The sequence below is a fragment of the Podarcis pityusensis genome, assembly GCF_964106645.2.
Source record: "Podarcis pityusensis genome assembly, chromosome: 9".
NCBI classification, from domain to species: Eukaryota; Metazoa; Chordata; class Lepidosauria; order Squamata; family Lacertidae; genus Podarcis; species Podarcis pityusensis.
In genome coordinates, this window is record NC_138034.1 from 36,267,412 (window position 1) to 36,284,770 (window position 17,359).

At 41.7% G+C, this 17,359-nt stretch overlaps 1 protein-coding gene across 5 annotated transcripts in view; it reads right to left on the reverse strand.

Annotated features, from left to right (window-relative positions):
* Positions 1–1,397: 1,397 nt before the first annotated feature.
* The window catches only part of GLRB (glycine receptor beta), a 28,965-nt gene continuing 13,003 nt past the window's right edge, over positions 1,398–17,359 (reverse strand). Inside the window, exons 3-12 of one of the 5 annotated variants that reach the window (XR_013990586.1) lie at positions 16,935–17,041; positions 15,779–15,846; positions 15,382–15,611; positions 14,516–14,598; positions 13,378–13,518; positions 9,093–9,245; positions 8,836–8,941; positions 8,196–8,291; positions 7,200–7,315; positions 6,421–6,553 (exon numbers count right to left, since the gene is read on the reverse strand). Coding sequence is in view for 1 of the 5 variants with exons in the window: in XM_081021388.1 (XP_080877514.1) it covers positions 1,973–2,269; positions 6,261–6,553; positions 9,093–9,245; positions 13,378–13,518; positions 14,516–14,598; positions 15,382–15,611; positions 15,779–15,846; positions 16,935–17,041 (1,372 nt within the window). In the remaining 4 variants the exon portion in view is untranslated. The other 4 variants (XR_013990585.1, XM_081021388.1, XR_013990584.1 and 1 more) reach the window with 4 other exon arrangements.

Genomic DNA, 17,359 nt, shown 5'->3' on the forward strand with positions numbered 1-17,359 from the left:
CTTGATTCTCCTCCAGGGGCCTCAAACAACTGTAATCTTAATTAAGACACTGTACCCTCAATGTTCAGATACACAAACCCCATTTCTTTGCTCTTCACTATGGCAGTCTTGGCTGGATAAATTTCATCTCCGTTGTGTGATAGCTATTTCTTTATTTGGGTGGCTGAAATTACAGACCTCAAGAAGACAGTGCAAGTCAAAGCTTTCTTCCAAGCAGTGTCTCACTTGCTCTCGTTACCAAACTTAGGTGTGGAGATTCAATGTGAGGAAAACAATGTGGGCTGTTTGCTTTATGGTGATTTTAATTGCTAGGATCTTACCGCAGAAAGATATTTTTGTGGATTTGGGGGAAAGATAGGGCTCTTGCATTCCAGATTATATGGTTGGAAGCAACACTAAATAGAGACATTAAAACTGTATGGTAAACTTTGAGATTATAGGTTGTAATCCATGACAGAGGGCTAGGGCTGAGCACTGGATTTGGCTGAACCCCAAAGCCTAAACTGAATTGGGTGATGAGAAGGGATCTGGGCTTTTCCTGAGTCGTGGAAACAGCCCTGGATTGCTCTAGGTTGGGCTAGGTGTCCCGAGCGATCCAGGACTGTCAGTGGGAAGGAAAGGAAGCTAGTTCAAACCGTTGCAGACCAGGGACACAGGGTTCTTCCTATGATCAACTTCAAGGAAGGGGAGCAAATTAGAAAATGCCCACCCACCCACATCACCACAACAGAACACTGGGTGTGGCCTGGCCCATAAAACCCTCCTGAGTGGGTCTCTAGCCTTTGTCCCAGGAAGACTGCAAGTGCTATCTGCATGTATACTTGGCTGCTGTGTTTTGCACCTTCTATTTGCAAGTGTTGTGCTTAGGCTGCGAGGAGCCTAAGGGGATTCAAAGCCCTTACCTGAGAGATGCCCGTCAGCTGCAGGGCAGCATGTTGCCATCTTGCTTTTTCAGTGTATGGTGATGGAGGGTTTTGTGCTGGGGGGGGGCGTGTCTCTATCACTGTGAGTTCCCTGGCTACCTCTGGGTGTGAATAACCTGTAGGTGTCATCTCGGACACAGTACGTGATTGGTGGGTGCTGGTAGCATTTCCACAGATGCTGTATCTGAATTTTTTATACTATTTTGTATGTTCTGGTTCCGTACTTGATCCTTCCCTTCCCAGGCTGAGCATCTAACTAGTGTAGTAACTGCAAGACTCCATCCCCGGTGTAATGAGTATGTAGGACTGCACTGTAAGTGACCTTATAGATAGGACAGAACTCTTTAGCCCTGGGCTTCTTCAAAGTCCATTGCACTGAACCAGTCCCCATCCACTATGTTTGGCAGCACGCTTGGCTCATGCTGAAACACATGGTGCAATTTTTAAATAAATGATCTGATTTTGCAAAACTAGTAATTCTCTGATCTTTATTTTTCCACATAGACAAGATCAGCTTAAGATATACTTGGCCCACTTACAAAGTCTACATGATTTGAATTACAACATCAGCTTGTTCTTCCACAGTGCCATTTAACTTTATACAAGAACAAGATGGGTCTTGGCTTTGAGAGTCATAAGGAGAACTTTTAAATACTACATATACTAGAATATTGATCTTACTGGTAATCAGCGTGCACATCGGTTTCATTATCAGAAACACTTTGACTCTTGGTTATGTTCATAGGGAGTGTTGTCCAGCTTCAATAATGTAGTATGCGTTGTCCTTCGTATATTCCTAAAGCAGGATGTACGCTGTACATTTATATACAACAGTTGGTTCAAGCACAGACATTGCGGTGTCATGCTTTCATTCAAAACCAGGATGCCCCTTTCTCTCCCCCCCCCCCAATTACAGTCACATAGGGCATCTAATATGCAATATATTGCTTTGCAAATGCAAAATAATTGTTGCAGACCGGCCTTCATGATGGAATGGAATGGCATATATTGCACACACTTCTTTATTCCTCCAAAAATAAAAAGGTCTATCATAAATATACGGACCAATATATGACGTTGAAGAAAAGGAAGCAAAATGGAAACAGCGCCCTTGCATACAGATCGATCCGCTTGGCAGCTGACGGGATGACAGGCTTGGGGGGAGGGGGCTTCTTGTTGTTCTTTGCCTGAGACTTCCCAAGCCCACTGTTCACTTCGATGGGCTTTCCGTAACAGTCATAGTTTGACAGTTCAAAATCCCTTGGCAAGCTTCCAACAATACTGAAATCGTTGGATCTCAGGTCAGATTTCGAAGTACAAACTTTTTTGCATCGGGTCTCCCCAACCTAGGAAAACAAACAAACAGCATTTCAGAAGCCATGAATTACTCTAGCAAGCACATAACCACGTTAGCTAACCTATTCTATATGGGTTGGGCTGCAACTTGAGACTCATGACTAAGGCTGCAGTCCTAACCCCTTACCTGGGAGTAAAGCCCACTGAATTCTTCTGAGTAGATGTGGTTAGGACTGCACTGTAATTTTAGCTGGGGGCCTACATCAACTAGACTCTGCAGCTATTCCAGTTGTTTCTTTGCTCTGTTAATTACATGCAAGTAAGATATACCAAACTGCCAGATTTTCATGCTGCTGTTCCAATTGTGTTATTTGTGTATTGATTTTAATTGTTTTACTGTATATCTTGCTTAATCTGCAATTGGATTTTTAAACCACTCTGGCATAAATATGAAGACAGCTGGACTATATATCTATATGCCTTAAAAACGCAAATAAACATCTACCTGGCTCAATTCAGATTCCATCCATCAAAGTTTTCATGCTGAACACATTTTGTCATTATCAAAGAGTCAGAGTTCTGGGACCATAATGGTAATTTATTTAAAATCTATGCTAATAAAATCCTAAACAATCTGCTCAAAGGCAAATTATGTTTATCCATCTGAACAGAAGTTGGGTGGGGGTGTCCTTTTTAAAAAATAAATGCATTGTGAGGAATTTCAGAAAATATTCATGATGACAAACCGCACAAGTGAAGAAAGAAAGAAAACATGGGCAATTTTTTTGTGATTGGATAATACTATGAAGGGACATATGAATGGACAATGCTAGCCAAAATTGTGACTGCTGATTTGTATCAGAAGCAAGGGACAGGAGATTTCTCGTTAGAGGTTATAAAAGATACACAAGCAATATACATATTTCTCTTTCAGGAGTGATTGCCTACATTTTCATCACCTTCAGAAATATATTCATCACATACATGATGCCAAAGTCATTATTTTAAGCCAATGCATATTGGATGGGGGTGCAGTATCTTTAAACGGGCAGGATGAAAATGTGATATTTCAAAACTTGAGGGACTGGGCAACCCAAAGCAATAATCAACTTCCCTACAAGGAAAGACTGAAATATTTGGCCCTTAAAAAAACCACACCCTCTCATATTAATTTTTTGCATTACCTTCAGAAATAGTGAGAGAAAAATGAATGTATGCCTTTAAAGGAAGTGTAAAAAGGGACCTTCTTTGAAACAACAATAGAATCAGGTAATTCATAGAACTGGAAGGGACCGTGAGGATCATCTAGTCCAACTCCCTGCAATGCAGGAATCGTTCACCCAACATGGGGCTTGAACCCACAACTCTGACAGAGCTAGCACTGTCATACGTATGTTCAAAAGCACAAACCGAAAAAGGATAATGTTAGAGCTGTGGGATCAACTGGAAGAGACCACAGTGGCACCATATGAATGGACAGCTTATAGACATAGACTTTCTTGGATAAGTACAATGATATTTTGAATGGGTTTACACAGAATATATTAGGTTATTGAAAAGTATATGTATATTAGGATAATGAGAATATGCATTTCTGTATATTAATGTATGGTAAGGTAACAGTAGGGATGCGGGTGGCACTGTGGGTTAAACCACAGAGCCTAGTACTGGCCAATCAAAAGGTTGTGGTTCGAATCCCCGCAACTGGGTGAGCTCCCGTTGCTCGGTCCCAGCTCCTGCCAACCTAGCAGTTTGAAAGCACATCAAAGTGCAAGTAGATAAATAGGTACCGCTCCGGTGGGAAGGTAAACAGCATTTCCGTGTGCTGCTCTGGTTCGCCAGAAGTGGCTTAGTCATGCTGGCCACATGTACGCCGGCTCCCTTGGCCAATAAAGCGAGATGAGCGCCGCAACCCCAGAGTCGGCCACGACTGGACGTAATGGTCAGGGGTCCCTTTACCTTTACCTTTAAGGTAACAGTATTGTTTCTTTTTTCAATCTCATTCCCTTTTACTTGCTTTCTTTTTTCTCATTCTATCTTCTTATAAATGAAACGTTATTGATAAAATATTATTTTTTTAAAAAAACTGGAAGAGACTACAATAATTTCATACAATTTTAACTAAGGGACTCCTTTCACTGATTGGCACAGGAGAATGGTATGTGTGAATACTCAAATTGAACTGAACTATTAAGCGCTCACACCCCCCCCCCCCGCTTCACTAAGAAACATAGCCTACTATGTATGTGCAAAAGGAATTTGTTCTAAATGATGATGATGCCGCAAAGAGTCACTAGAGGGTGCAAGATGGTAATTTGTTTCTTGGTAGGCAGGTTCTGGCACCAGGGAACAAACTCTGCTGTGTTTTCCTACTGTTCAGAGGGGAAGCTAAGCTGTACATTTCCCCATGACTGTCAGCTGGAATTAAGCAATAGCAATGCATCTATGCATCTTCTGCATAGCTGATATAGTTTTGCGCAATCATTCTGATGCTCAACTGTAGCCATGAAAATACCTTCTGAGATAATTGATGAGACAATAAATGCATTCTGTTATGCAGCTCCATCACTGGCCCTGGAGCTCCATTTAATCTGGAGGGACGGAGGCAGGAGCACACAAACACAATCTCTCTCTCTCTCTCTCTCACACACACACACATATACAACTAGCCACACTTAATACAGGCACACAGACCTCTCTCACACACTGTCCTGACACTGTCACACATTTTTGGCTCTCTCTAACCTGGCACACCCTGCGTGTGTGTCTCACACACCAAAGGTAAGGGTTGGGATGGGAAAGAGTAAAGCTGGAGGGTGTGAGAGAGAACATTTCTGTGCTCCATGGTGAGAAAGGATGCTCTCATTTGCTTCCTCTGTTATGAGACTGCAGCAATTCAGCCTGATCTTTTATTTCCCTTCTCTTCCCTCCCCCTCCCCTTTTATGAAGATCACCCGCTCTGAGACCCCACAGCTAATTCTCCCCTGGCCTCTTTGCTGTCCAAGTAGGACCAGCTAGCCTTGGGGATTATCTAATTGATTTTTGATTTTTATTCATGGTTTTTATACTGTATTTTTTGCTGCTTTTATAATTAAGTGTTTTAAATTTGTTGTTAGCCGCCCTGAGCCCGGTTTTTGAACCGGGAAGGGTGGGGTATAAATAAAAAATGTATTATTATTATTATTATTATTATTATTATTATTATTAAGGCAAGTGCAGCTGCCGTTACCCTCCCCATTCCCAAGGAACTGCAATTTCTTTTTTTTAAAAAAAGGTTAATCAATTATGTCCATGGATCAGGATCACAGCATTTAACACGAGGCATGACATTTTGTCTTATGATGGACAGGAATAGAAAATTTCCTGGGGTCAAAGACTTGATTCGTTTAAAGAGCTAAAAGACTAATCCCACTTATGGCTAAAGCATCTTCCTAGTACAAGGTGTGGTGGTGGTCCTTCGAGAATACCTAATACTACATTATACTGCCACGGCAATGTCATGCGGCCTCTAAGAAAAAAGGGCTGTTCTGAATGGCACCCCCTTAGGATTTGATGCAAAGGACCACGGTTGCACATCTCTTGTTCTCAGGGCCCTCCCATGACATTTTGGAGGGGCAAATGATGCCTCTCCCCACAAGCCATGGCACATATTACCCTAAGGCTAGTCAAGAAAATCCCACAAGTGCCTTTCCCCTCCCTCGCAGTAAAAATAAAACAATAAATCGGATACCTAACCATTTGCTGCCATGACACCCCAAATCAGCTCCCTGAGGCAGATAACTCCCTCTGGCTAAAGGCAGGGACAAGAAGTCTGATTTTTTTTTTACCCTTCTTTGCGTGCCTACTTCAGAAGCTCTTTCAGCAAGCATCTTAAACTTTCAAAAATGCTTCCCCGCAGCATCACAATCAAATACAATGAACTACTTAGGCAAAAACCCTCCAACTGAGCATCTACACAGCATTGCCCCCTATGCTTAAAAAAAACAAACAACCGAAAATTGAGCAAGCTAGCAAAAGTAAAGACACAATAAGGGCACTTACCTGTAAAGTGCTGATGTGCACAGGGGTGCCTGTGCCATTCACAGTATTCTTCTTAGCAGCATTTCCGCCTTTCCCTTCTGCTTGCTCTGCTTTGGCCATTTTGGCTTTTTCAACTTCGATTCGCTTTGGGTTGTTCAGCATAACCTGAACCACGGCATACTCAACCAGTGAAGCAAACCCAAAGAGAAGGCAGGCAATCAGCCACACGTCTAAGGCCTTCACGTAAGACACTTTGGGGAGTTCGGCAGCAAGCGTGGTACATTCTGAGGCCAAGCTGAGCACTGAAAAGATACCTAAAGTGGAGTGGGAAAGATCCAAGAATGTAATAGAAGCTTTCCTGCGCTGCTAGCCCTTTCCCTCTTTGCTGCCTCTTCCCATGTTTATGCTGCCGGTTCCTAAAGGATGACATTTCCTAAAAAGGAACAGGACTTGCTGATGCTTTGCAGGAGATGAAAATGAATGTACAAGGTGAATTATGGATTCCGGTGCATGCACTGATCACATAATAATTCTGAACACATATATAAGCAATGATGGCTACAAACGGTTTTTATTGTTGCTAACTGCACTATTTATCATGGCACAACTATGTCTTTCCCCCTTATCAGCGCTAGTTCTTACCACCAATCAAATGGTGTTTTAGATGTCACAAAATGATGGAGTAATATTGAAACCAAGTGCCTTGACTGCTCCCGAGTTTCCCTGCAGGGAATGTAGCAATCAAAGTGGTTGTCTATATGGGTACTAATTTTATACATCTCAAAACAGTCTGAAGCGTCCATCCTGTTGTTATGTTGCTACTTTGAAAAATGTGTGTTGAATTTAACAACTGCCCACCTTTGACAGCAAAGAGCCAAGGATATTCATCTTTGCAGAGCTACATTCTATAGTCCTTCAAATACCTTGTACTTCACAGCTATTTAAAGTTTGAAAACTAACCTCAGTCAATGGATTTCAGATTTTAGAATAAGAGTTCAGCTTGTCCTTTCATTGCTTTGTTCAACAGGGCAGTGGAGGTCACTGTGGCCTGCTGCTACTTTCCATTTGCCTTGAATCTGAGGGTGAAAAGTTCAGCCTCAGAGAGATGGAAAAGAATAAGATCTTACTCTATTTCAAAGGAAATGTGTAATCTGGCTGAAGGGGGTGGAAGAAAGATTTCTATCAAGTAGCCACTTTGCTCTGAAACCAACAGTATTATGGCTTCAGAAAATGTCAGAGAAGGGCTTCTGAACATGCTGGAATTTGAAGGCCCTGGGGGCTAGCCAACAGGAGGACAACAGGTTGTGTAGACCATAGGCTGGGTGAGAGACCACAGACCAGGTGGGAAAATATGCCCCACCAGACCTCTCTATCTAGCGCTTGCAACTCTCTCCCCCCCCTTGGCCACACCCCTTGCCAGCCCTCCTTTCTGCCACAATTAGGAGTTTTTGCTTGCCTGGAATGCTTCATCCTCTTTTGCCTCTGGCATGTGGTCTAAAAAGGATTCCCTACCGCATGAGGCAGTGGAAGACAGGAGTGCCTGGCGTGCTCTGGTCCATGGGGTCACAAAGAGTCGGACATGACTAAACAACAACTTTTGATTTAGAGGAGCCTGTCCTGTCCTAGTTCTCATGCAGAAAGAACTAAAGACAGTGACACACCATCTTCCCCCTGCTAAAGTGACTTAGGACCACCCCACAAACTGAATAAATGTGGGGGGCCCTTTCAGTGTACCTGTGCAGCCTTTTCCCTTTGGCTGGTGACAGCTTGTCCTGTCTCACTTTTCTATTTGCAAGGTTCATAGTTAAGTCTGAAACTTAGTTGTGTGATACCATCAGTATTACCATCTTCAAGTTTCCTTGAAGGGGGCAACAGCATCACATGGTATCTTTGGAAAACTGCTAGGGCCTCAGGGCCCACCAACACAGATGCATGCTCAGGGCAGCTTAAGCTTACTTTTTTGGGGATAGGGTAGTCTGGGAACTGGTGTTCAAAGGACTGCTGGGTGCAGACTATTTCCAACTCCTCCAATGCCCTGGATGTAGCATCACTCTTGAAACAATTGAACATCAAGGTCATTTTAGGAAATGAACATGGCAGCTGCTAGGATGCTTAAAGCGCCACTGTTGCTGTCTACCTCATGGCTATTTTGGTACTTGGCTCTTGTGGTTCATCATCTGACAGCTGCTTAGAGCCACCATTACTCACTTTCCACCATTAGGTAAGCTTGAGGGGCACTGTGGGTGCATACTAGAATTCACTAGGGCCCATCGAGAAACCAACTTACACTAAAGCCAGGCTAGTGCTAAGGTGGTTTGCTGGGGGGGTTGCCCTCAAACCTATTGGTGATGAAACAAAAATAGGAATCCAAGTTCTCTGGGCTGTTGCTGAAATGCTCACTTGAGAGTGAGACTCACTCTCAGCCGAAATCTACAGATGGAATTGGGTATCATAGCATTTCATCATCCCACTCCCATATGTTCAACAAATGTTGGTGAAGCCCCATATACTCCCCCTGGCTAAGGTTCAAAGATCCAGGATCTGTTATTCTACCCCTGCACCCCAAAGCTGATAATGCTTCTGAAGTTCTACTCACAGTTGCACTCATACACGCCACAGTGGTGATTTAGTGAGCAGAGACAGGAGCAACCTGTTTATAGGCTACAGATCTTGTCTTTTAAAAAGTGGAGACATGTATGGGACTGAAAAAGAGAAGATTGGGATGAGAGTGAAGAGCATGCCATGAGAGTTGAGTTGCCTTCAGTAATCCAATGAAATCTGCTACTGAAGCAACCACAGAACAGACACTGGGTGACACTGGGTGGTTCTGACTTCAGGTGAAACTCAGGTTACCCAGAGGCACTCTTGCAGCGCTTGCATCAGGATTGATCCAAAACGAGAGCCATGACAGGACGACAATGAGCAGCGTGGGAGCATAAACGCCCATCATGTAAAAGCCAACTTGTCTTCTTAAAGTGAAGATCACTTCTACACAGGTGTAATAACCTTTGGAGAAAGAATAGACATGTTTAGGTATTCATGTTTCTAGAAGCCCCTGGTCTCAGATACGGATGCTTTAAAATCACCCAGCTCCCTGCTGCACATTTTGTGGGTTCTTCATATGATTTCAAAGGAAGCTGTCCTGAACTTTGAGCTTGCCCTAAATCAGGTTTAAATACTTTGGGTGGGGGGAGATTGAACAAGGAGAGTATCTGCTTTCAGCAGCACTGTGTCAGTTGAAAGGAGAAAAATAAAAGCAAGACTAAGGTTTGGTGAATGTAAGAGGTTTCTCACACTCACATATGTGCACATATACCTACAGTATCCTCCTCTGCCTATAGTGACAAAAAGGGCAGGTCTGTTTCCATAAGAGGATTACATCTTCTTATATATAAAACATAGACAGATATTACGCCATAGCCAATATGGCAGTATTCCATTTCCTAGTTTTTTGTGGGAAATAAAATCTATGTAATGAAATTTCATTGTGTGACAGTACAAATCTCTTCTTGTAAAATAAAAAAATTATGTTTGGATGAATTTTCTCGATGATTTTGAGTGACACATGAGTGCAGAGCTTCAGACACAGGACTGACCACTCTCTAGTCAACCTCTTTACACAACAAACCTAAGTACGAACATTCATAATAAAACATAAAGTTCGCTGCTAATGGTTTTGGGAATAATCATTTAAAAAGTCCAGGGCAAATACAACTAAATTAAACACGAAGAGCAAAATTGTCTAATTAACATATTGAACATGTACTGGTTATTTGATCCTCTCCTCTTTTATGATCTTAAGCTAGTGGAATGCTTTCTATGCCATTTATAAACGGATTCCACAGATTGTCAAATTCTTATTTCATTTTCCATACTATATATGACTTTTATGTGTTCAGCTGTTTGTGTTAGGTCAGAAATTCACTCCTGCTCTGACTAAAAGCCCTTATATTATATTTCAATAGAAAGCATAACATTCCTAGTCACCGAGATGAACAATGTAAATTTCACATTAAGGGAAGCCAGCTGGCAGTTTCATTATAATAATAATTCAATAGTCAAAACTGGACACAAGAGATATCTTGAAACTTCCTCCTGCTTGTGCTGTTTCTATCCATGTTTGCTCCAACACACTAAGAGTGCAATCCTAACTCCTATCCCCTGTTGGAGGTGGGGTTTATGAAGCAGTGACACCACAGTGGTTACAGAAGTTGGAGGAGGGCCAGGGCAATCAGGGCCAATCCCAGCACCAAGTCTAGGCTGGTGCAACAATTGGGTTTGAATGAGGCCACAGCAGGTGATGGCTACAAGACTGGCTCAGAATCCCTTTGTCTCAGCCCTGCCCTTGTAACAGCAGAGCAAGCAAAGTGACTGCAACAACTCAATCCAACTCTCCTCCCTGCCTGGCATAGAAACTTGCTGGATTGCTCTTTAGCATACGTTTAGTAGTGTTAAGTGCTATCAGGATTCCAATTCTTCTAAAAGTAAGCTCATAACTGGGAGAACAATTAATCCCCATGCTGTAGCTGCCAATACACACATTGCATCTCAGTTTTGCAGAATTACAATCTGATTCAAAATCCAGTCAAAGAATATGCAGCTGTAAAAACCAGCCTGGGGCAACAACGAGAGTTAGTCTGGTAGCTGGACTTTGGCAATCACTGCTTAAGAGAGAAATGAAATGAAATAGGGAAGAAACAGTGATATAACTGAATAAAATATATGATGCCATTTGTTTCTGAATGCAATTACCTTGTAATTGTATTACGTTCTCCTACAATCTTCAGGATATGATGAGATACTGCCCCATAAAATGGCGGCAGACTATGAATTTCTTCATCTTGCTACTACAGTTAGACCCACACACAAAAATCTAGCATTTGTACTGAAGCCATTAACTGATTTTGAATCTATGAAATTAATTAATTAATGGACTGATGTCAGGCAAAAATAAAGCTCTAATGCAAATGAGTCAGCAATCCACCCCCTCCACTGATCACTTTGATGAGGGTCTGATTATTTCCCCCTCTTACATACCTCATCATAATGCCCCCATGCTGATTATAGTGTCAACTAGTATGACTCACTAAGCTAATCATCTAGTACTTATCAAGGCCAGCTAATACAATCATAGTTAGCAAGAAATATCTGCAGCTACCTAGCAGCAATCTGCATAATCACAGATCAGGTTTCAGGAACTAAGGTTTAATGCAGTAGCGTCAGTGGTGAAATTTTTCAGGGGGTACTCTATGGTATGCAATATCAGCACCTCTTTTTGTTGTTGTTAAAAAGTGTGGCACAACTTCATAGTGAGTACTAATCTGTTCCCCTGTTCACGCAATAAGTTTGGCTTGTTAACCACTTAACAGACCTAGTATTTGGTTGAACATCAAGCCATCAGAAGTATTAGAGTAGAAGATCCGAAAATACATGTCATTAAGTACAAAGGATACCTAGACAGCTTACAAAAGTCATGGCATTTCCAACACTACCCGTCCCATGAGCAACTGCTGGGTCACTTGACAGATGAAAGCCCTACCAAAATTGCTTCCAGGAACCAACAATTAAGCTACATGGATGAAACAAGTTTTAACTGTTGGTACATCATGCATGTAATTTCAGACATCTAACCTGACTGACTTTGTTGGAATTTACTCCCCTTCTGACCTCTCCAAAATAGGATAATGGAGACCATTAATTCCATCACAAAGTATATGTTACCACCAGAGTAGAAATTATTTTTTTTGCATCATAAAATATCCATTCTGACTCTTCTATATGGGGCCAATCCCAAATCAGACCATTTAATATAGTCCAGGCCATTAAGCCCAAGGTCTAAAATTATCTGGCTGCATCACCAAGAGCTCTACTTGGAATGCATCACTTGAACAAACCCTATTTTAGTGCACTTGCTGAATTTCAGATCAGGCAAACCCCTCAAGCAAATGTTACAGGTCTGTTGCTACTTAGGCTCTAGCTCCATGTTTTAGGACAGCCAGTGAAAAACCTATTCTTCTGACAGACCCAGTGAATTAAGTATCTCAGTCCCCCTCTCCTTGGAGTTCTTGCCTATGTGGTTAATTTTCTTCAGTGTAACAAGGAACAGAGCAATCCCAACCCCAGATCTGCTGACTGGAGGAGGCTAGGACTGAGCAGAGGTGCCTCTCCACTGGTGGAAAAAAGGGCTGCTGGCAGGAAGGGTCATGTCCTCTGGGGAGGTTCTCCAACCTCAAACCTGCAAAAAGTTCTACTGGCATAGAGCTGATTCCACCAGTTGGTGGTGGTGTCAGGTTTCATATGTGTGGTAGAAGCCGTCTTGGATCTGCTACAGCCAAAGTCCCTCTGTTTCCCCAGGACTGGGCCCCTTACTTGCACCAGCCTGAAGATCGCCCGAGTAATTTGCCCACCTTCGGTTTCAATGAGAAAGGGGGAGGAAGAATGCTGGGGGAGAAAATGGAAAATGGTTGGGCTCTGGAAGTGGTGAATCATTAACTGCTTCACTCACATCCAGAGTAACTGACATATTATATTTCTGTTTACGGTTTCTGGCACCATTCAGAAATATAGGTGCATTTTCTCAAACATGTTCTATCTCACAAATAAGTATACCATTCATAGGGTTGAGTGCTATCTATATCCTGCATCAGGGTAGACAATGTGGTGCTCTCAAGATGTTGTTGGATTCCAACTCCCATCTGCCCCAGCCAACACAGCAAATAGTCAAGGGTGACAGGAACTGTAGACCAGCAACATCTAAAGGGTACGACATTGGCTGCTGCTGTTCTACCTGGATAGCCCATTAGAAATATCAAGATATTTTGAATGATAAGACAGATATTGGGACTGCATAAACTGCTGCAAAACATAACATGACTTCCCCTCCATTCTGATATCTTATTTTAGAGAGAGCATTTGTCCTCATCACTTTGTGGTTAACATGTCAATGATCATCTAAACATTAATCCAAACATTAATCTGGCCCCTATGGCAGTTTATTTCCTGGGGTGCAAGCTCAACAACTTTGGTTGGTCCTTCACTTCATCAAATCTGGCCCTCTTTGAAAAGTTTGGACACCACTGCTATAGGTGAACAGAGTCTGATCATGCCATGAAATTCATCAATGTTTGATATTACATACCAGTTCCTTTGTAATATTTGGTGCAGTTGCCATATTCAATATCTTCTTTCCTAATGTCAAATTGTGGCAAAGCAATTTTCTCCAGTTGAACAGGATCACCAGATTGCCAGATAAATCGTAAATCATCGGTAGTGTAACCAACTAGGTGTTTAGGAAAAAAGGATTAAGAGATAAAAATAACAAATGCAATAGCCAAAATATATTCCTTCATAGCAGGGGGTTGGACTAGATGTCCTTGTGGTCCCTTCCAACTCTATAATTCTCAATCATACTGTCCCCTAGATTATTTGACTCGAAACATGGCAGCCTCATTATTTCATGGGTATTCTTTATGCTGGTCATATCTCACTGCTGCTGAAACATCTTCCCTGATTTCCAATTTGTTTTCAGACACAATTCAGCATGCATTATTTGACTTGAGAAGCCCTATATGGGTCTGGTCTCAGTCTATCTGAAGGACCACCTTTTCTTTGAATAACCTTTCATTTGGTTAAGACTGTCCTCTGAAACTATGCTGCAAGTGCCTCCTTCAAAGTTGAGTTATATCTCTACTGAGGATTGGGCTTTCTCCCTTTTGATATCCCACCTGTGAATCTTTTCCCCATGCAACCGCATGGCTCCAACACCATTGCTACCCAGCCCACCCCAATCCATGCAAGGAGCAGGGAGGTAGGTCCACAGGTCTTTCCTCCCTATCACATACATTACTTTGGCATGGTTCCACCCACCCTCTGCTGTCTCTTGTGATACAGAATCCCTGAAGTTGATAAGCATCCCTGCTAAAACTACACCATGATCCTAACAGCCTTTGACAGATATAAATTTCAGTGAAAACCAGTTGGGCTTCCAAGCAAATTATTTTAAGATCAGGCCTATGGAGCACAATTATATGTACTTTAACTCAGACATAACTCCCACTGAGTTCAGTGGGACTTACTCCCAGGTACTTTGATGCATAGGATCAAAGTACCACAGCTAGGGGTTGAATTATAAAAGACGGAGACCAATGAACATGATTTTTTGAAACCACTGTACAAGTCCACATTCAAAAGCCTTGTGCACTGTGTATCCTTTCTTCAGTTTATATAGGCACAACAGGAAGCGGTAGCTATTTTTATGCACAATCTGATTTACATACAGCTCTCCAACTGCATCTTGCAACGCTGTGTATCCATAGGAAACAAGGCCAAGTCCAACGGGCAGGAAAGCGTAACGGATAATCTGGAAATATAAACCGAAAGCTTGTGAGCAATTCAAAGCAATCTTCAAGTTAAAAGGGGAGGTGGTGGCTGTTGTTTGCTTTCATGTTCACAAATGTAGCAGATCAGTATGCAATGTATTCATATAAAGATGCACTTATTTTTCTACTCTAGGAGTGTTTCATTGCAACATTTTCAGCACGTAGAAAACACATGCTTCATTACAGCATACAGCACAGAGACATGATCAGGCTCGTGGATTTATCTGTATAGTATCCATGTGGAGTTGTGAATGGGAGAAATTGTCAGTGGAAGAGAATGATCCCTGTGCTTGTCATATTCTTATGTTACACTGAATACAGGTATAAGCTGTCTCTACATTGTATGAAGGATTTGATGTTTCCTACAGTTTAGCTATTGTGTATGCAAGTATACAGACTACACTCATTCAACGTTATAAAACAGCTCAATTATTTGCACACACAGGTACTCATTGTACACTTGTTGAACGTAACGTGTGAACACCCTTCTAACTTCCCAAATCCAGTGGTTCATGTCCTCAGAAAGATTGCAGATAGCCATACCATTTCAGATCAACAGCCATTCTAACTCACAATTTTCAAGCAAGCATTCAGTCTCACTGACCATATAGTAGCTCCACTTTATTTCTCAAAAGTATTGTGTACTTAATTTAATTTAATTTAAATTTTTTAAAAATCCCAAATCTGTGCCTCAGTTAATCAAGCAGAGACTTTCATTTGTTCAAAGTCTATAATAAAACTTTGCAGTTGAAAAGAAAAAGTACCTCATGCTGACCAGTACGTCTCCATTACGGAATATAAAGAGAAGAATGTTTTCTTGTGTGACGTCATGGAAGTTGGCATTTTTTTCATTTGCAAAGAACAGATCTGGCTTCCACAGACATTTAAACATGGTGGGATCTACAGTTAAAGAGTCAGACCCCTTCCAGTCAGTGGGCAGTTTAAGTCGAGGATCATTCCATTTCTGTCTTAGGAAGATATTCACTCTGTAATCCTATTGGAAACGTATTATAGAATGCATCAGACAGGCAAGAAAATGGCAACATATGAAGCCTAAATCAGGAAGCATGTTTACACAGCTCTATTTTGGTTTCATGGAAAGTAGGCTATAAATTATGTTAATAAACCCACAAGCAGATATCCAAGAAACAGCAGCCTCACCATAGTTGTCTCTTGTATTGATCCAAAACTGTTAATGAAAATGTTGACTGCTACATCAACTGGGATTCCTAAAAGAGAGAGAGAGAGAGAGAGAGAGAGAGAGAGAATAAGTCTCATAGTTTTCAATAGTAAAAATAAACAATCTCTTCCCCACATTTAAAAAACCTTTATAACAAAAAGAATTGGGATAGTTCTGTTTCAAGACTCATGCAGTGGGTAGGGAGGCTGAAGAACTGGGAGAGAAAAAAAGATAGATATATTAATAGGGCTGCCAAAGCTGTTGAGCAATGTAGTGCTGCTCAGAACAGACCCAATGAAATTAATGGATATCACTAGCTTAGGCCTATAAATTTGAATTGGCCAACTCAAAATATAACTTAGTTGGATACAACCCCAGATATTGCAAGAGCAATGATCCCTGGTAAAGTAGCACATTTCGAATTTCACAACAGCATTAGGGAAATAAAAACATTTTTCAAATAGTGAAGCCAAAAAAAAAAAAAAATGGGTCACCTGATGTCACTGTGACATCATGTGATTGACAGGTGGGTATCCCCACCCGCATGTCACAATGCGGCTTGGTAAGAGGAGAAATAAGGATCTGGTTCACTGCATCTACTTAACCACCTCTGCTCTACAATCCCCCTGATGCAGATGGGCAGAAATGAACCACCTTCCAAGGAGAAGGTTGCCTGTTGCATGTCTGCCTGAGTCACGTATCTGGGCCTGGCCTCCTTCCAAATCAAGGACAGAAGGGCAGCCTTCGGAGGCAGGTGAGATGAATAAGGCACAACCCCCACAGGAGTTTTTAATGATGGAATTAATTTGGTTTTGAGTCTCTATTCTGGTTCCATTTTGCCCATCACTTTATCTGACACTTCCTGGCCATTGCCCCAACTTCTACTCAGAAGTATTCTCAGTAAACATGCATAGGATTGTAGCCTAAGTGATTAATTGATTTTCTCTTTTAACTTCACAAGCCAGGCTCAGATTAAAGGGCTCCGTTACCTCTCTGTTTATTGTGGACTGGAATCTCATCAGTCCATTCCATAGGATTAAGGGAATAAAATGTAATTGGTTGTTGGTACACACACACACACACAAAATTTTTAAGTAGCTTCAACAGCTAAACTGAAGTTATTGTACATTAACCAACCTTTGAAATTTGGTCTTATCCTGGGATCGTAAGTAACCAGAAGTCTATTCAAGATGTTGCTGGTAGAATTTGCAGGCACCCTTGCAAGATCTTCAGCTGACTGCTGTCTGTTAAAAATAATGTACACTGTTTATTTGTGTTAGAATTAGACAGTTGATCTTAGTATATTTGATTCAAGCTCCAAAAATTAAACAAAAACAGTGCAGAAGATAAATTTGTAATGTATTTGAACGAAAGAGCCACACTTTTTCTGAAAAACCTGGATCTAATTTTTGTTTGTTTTTTGTTTTGTTTTGGACACCTGGACAGTTAAGTCCAGTCAAAGGTGACTATGGGGTTGCAGCGCTCATCTCGCTTTCAGGCCGAGGGAGACGGTGTTTGTCTAATACAGTGGTACCCCGGGTTAAGAACTTAATTCGTTCTGG